General features: G+C 51.0%; 1 protein-coding gene across 1 annotated transcript in view; it reads left to right on the forward strand.

Moving 5' to 3' along the window:
• Nucleotides 1-19: 19 nt before the first annotated feature.
• The window catches only part of LOC114067253, a 6,566-nt gene continuing 5,264 nt past the window's right edge, over nucleotides 20-1,321 (forward strand). The window contains exon 1 of the mRNA XM_027902557.1: nucleotides 20-911. Within this exon, the coding sequence (XP_027758358.1) occupies nucleotides 695-911 (217 nt within the window). The 5' untranslated portion in view covers nucleotides 20-694. The remainder of the gene's footprint in view (nucleotides 912-1,321) is intronic.

Genomic DNA, 1,321 nt, shown 5'->3' on the forward strand with positions numbered 1-1,321 from the left:
CTGTGGCAACAACCAGGACAAGATCATCTTCCAGGGGGTCTCATCAACTGTGGAAACCAAAGTGGCCTATGCCTGCCACAACCGAGGCACTCTGGTCTTTGCTACGCAAGCTGCTGAGGTCCAGGTGTTGTTTCTGTCAGGGAGTGGCTCCCAAAGCCATAAATACAAATATTTTAAGGGACAGTATTATGTATTCAGAGACCCTGAAGTTGTGGGCTCTTCAAACGATACCGTAGCAGCTCCCCAAGAGCCTGACCAGGAGACCTCTAAAAAAGAGAGCTGGAGGACAAAGGCAACAAAGGGTTTACTGCCCACGCTCACTGCCTCTCCAGGCCCACCAGCTGCCCCTGCTGGTGGCAGGATCCAGCCTGAGCTTGTGAGCCCAGATGGAAAGGCCCAAAACCCTCCTGATCCCATAGAAGATGCTCAGTTTGGTACTAACCTGAGCAAGCTTGACCCGAGTGAGCATGGTCAGCTGCAGGATGAAACCAAGCTGGAAAAGAGCCTTCAGGACGGTGGCACTGAGGGCAGAGAAACTGAAGGCGATGTGTTGGTGGAGACAGCTCCAGCTGGACAAGACGCTGGGTGTAAAGCTGAGCCATCTGCTGAGGAGCTGACCAAGGGGAATGTAGAGCCAGTAACTGCCCTGGCCACCATAGTCCCAAGTCACTCAACTGATTTTCCTTTCTCAGAGATGCCCAGCAGTGACACAGGTGCCTCTGACAAATCATCCAGTCGGGGTCAGGCCAGTGACAGCCTGCCAGAAGTGGCTGCTGCTACACATCACACACAGGCACCAGTGCTGGAAGAGCCACCACTGGACACCAGCACAAAACCTTCTTTCTACCCCTCTCCTGGTGTGACTGCTGGTGATACGGTGTCTCTGGTGGAAAGGACTGAAGAGCTTTCTGGTAAGGTGTTTTTTGAGTTATCTGTGGCTGAACTGATGCCTGACACTGTGCGATATCCATCTCCAATGATGCATCCCTCTCTTAAGAGGTTTTATTTGTAGGTATGGCTGTTTCCTTCAGTTGGTCCATGCAGTAGCACTCTTGACTCCTGTATCCAGGGCAGGAGGTACTTGAGAAGACATAGAATTATCTGCTGTAACATGGCCATCTATGGGATGACACTACTCATAACAGTGACAGGCTGGTTTCTAATTCAAGTGTTTTGAATTATCCATAGAGGAGCCAGCCTCTCCGTTGTGAATGTTATCTTGGCTTTAAACACCTCTGGCTTGCAGTGATTCCTATGTAGCCTGTCGCAGTACTCCCAGGTATGATCACAGAGTTTGAGCTCCAGAAGTCGGAGAAAGGGG

This window comes from Empidonax traillii, unplaced genomic scaffold (genome assembly GCF_003031625.1).
Source record: "Empidonax traillii isolate 1590-97213 ecotype Southwest subspecies unplaced genomic scaffold, ASM303162v1 scaffold889:size374758, whole genome shotgun sequence".
Lineage (NCBI taxonomy): Eukaryota > Metazoa > Chordata > Aves > Passeriformes > Tyrannidae > Empidonax > Empidonax traillii.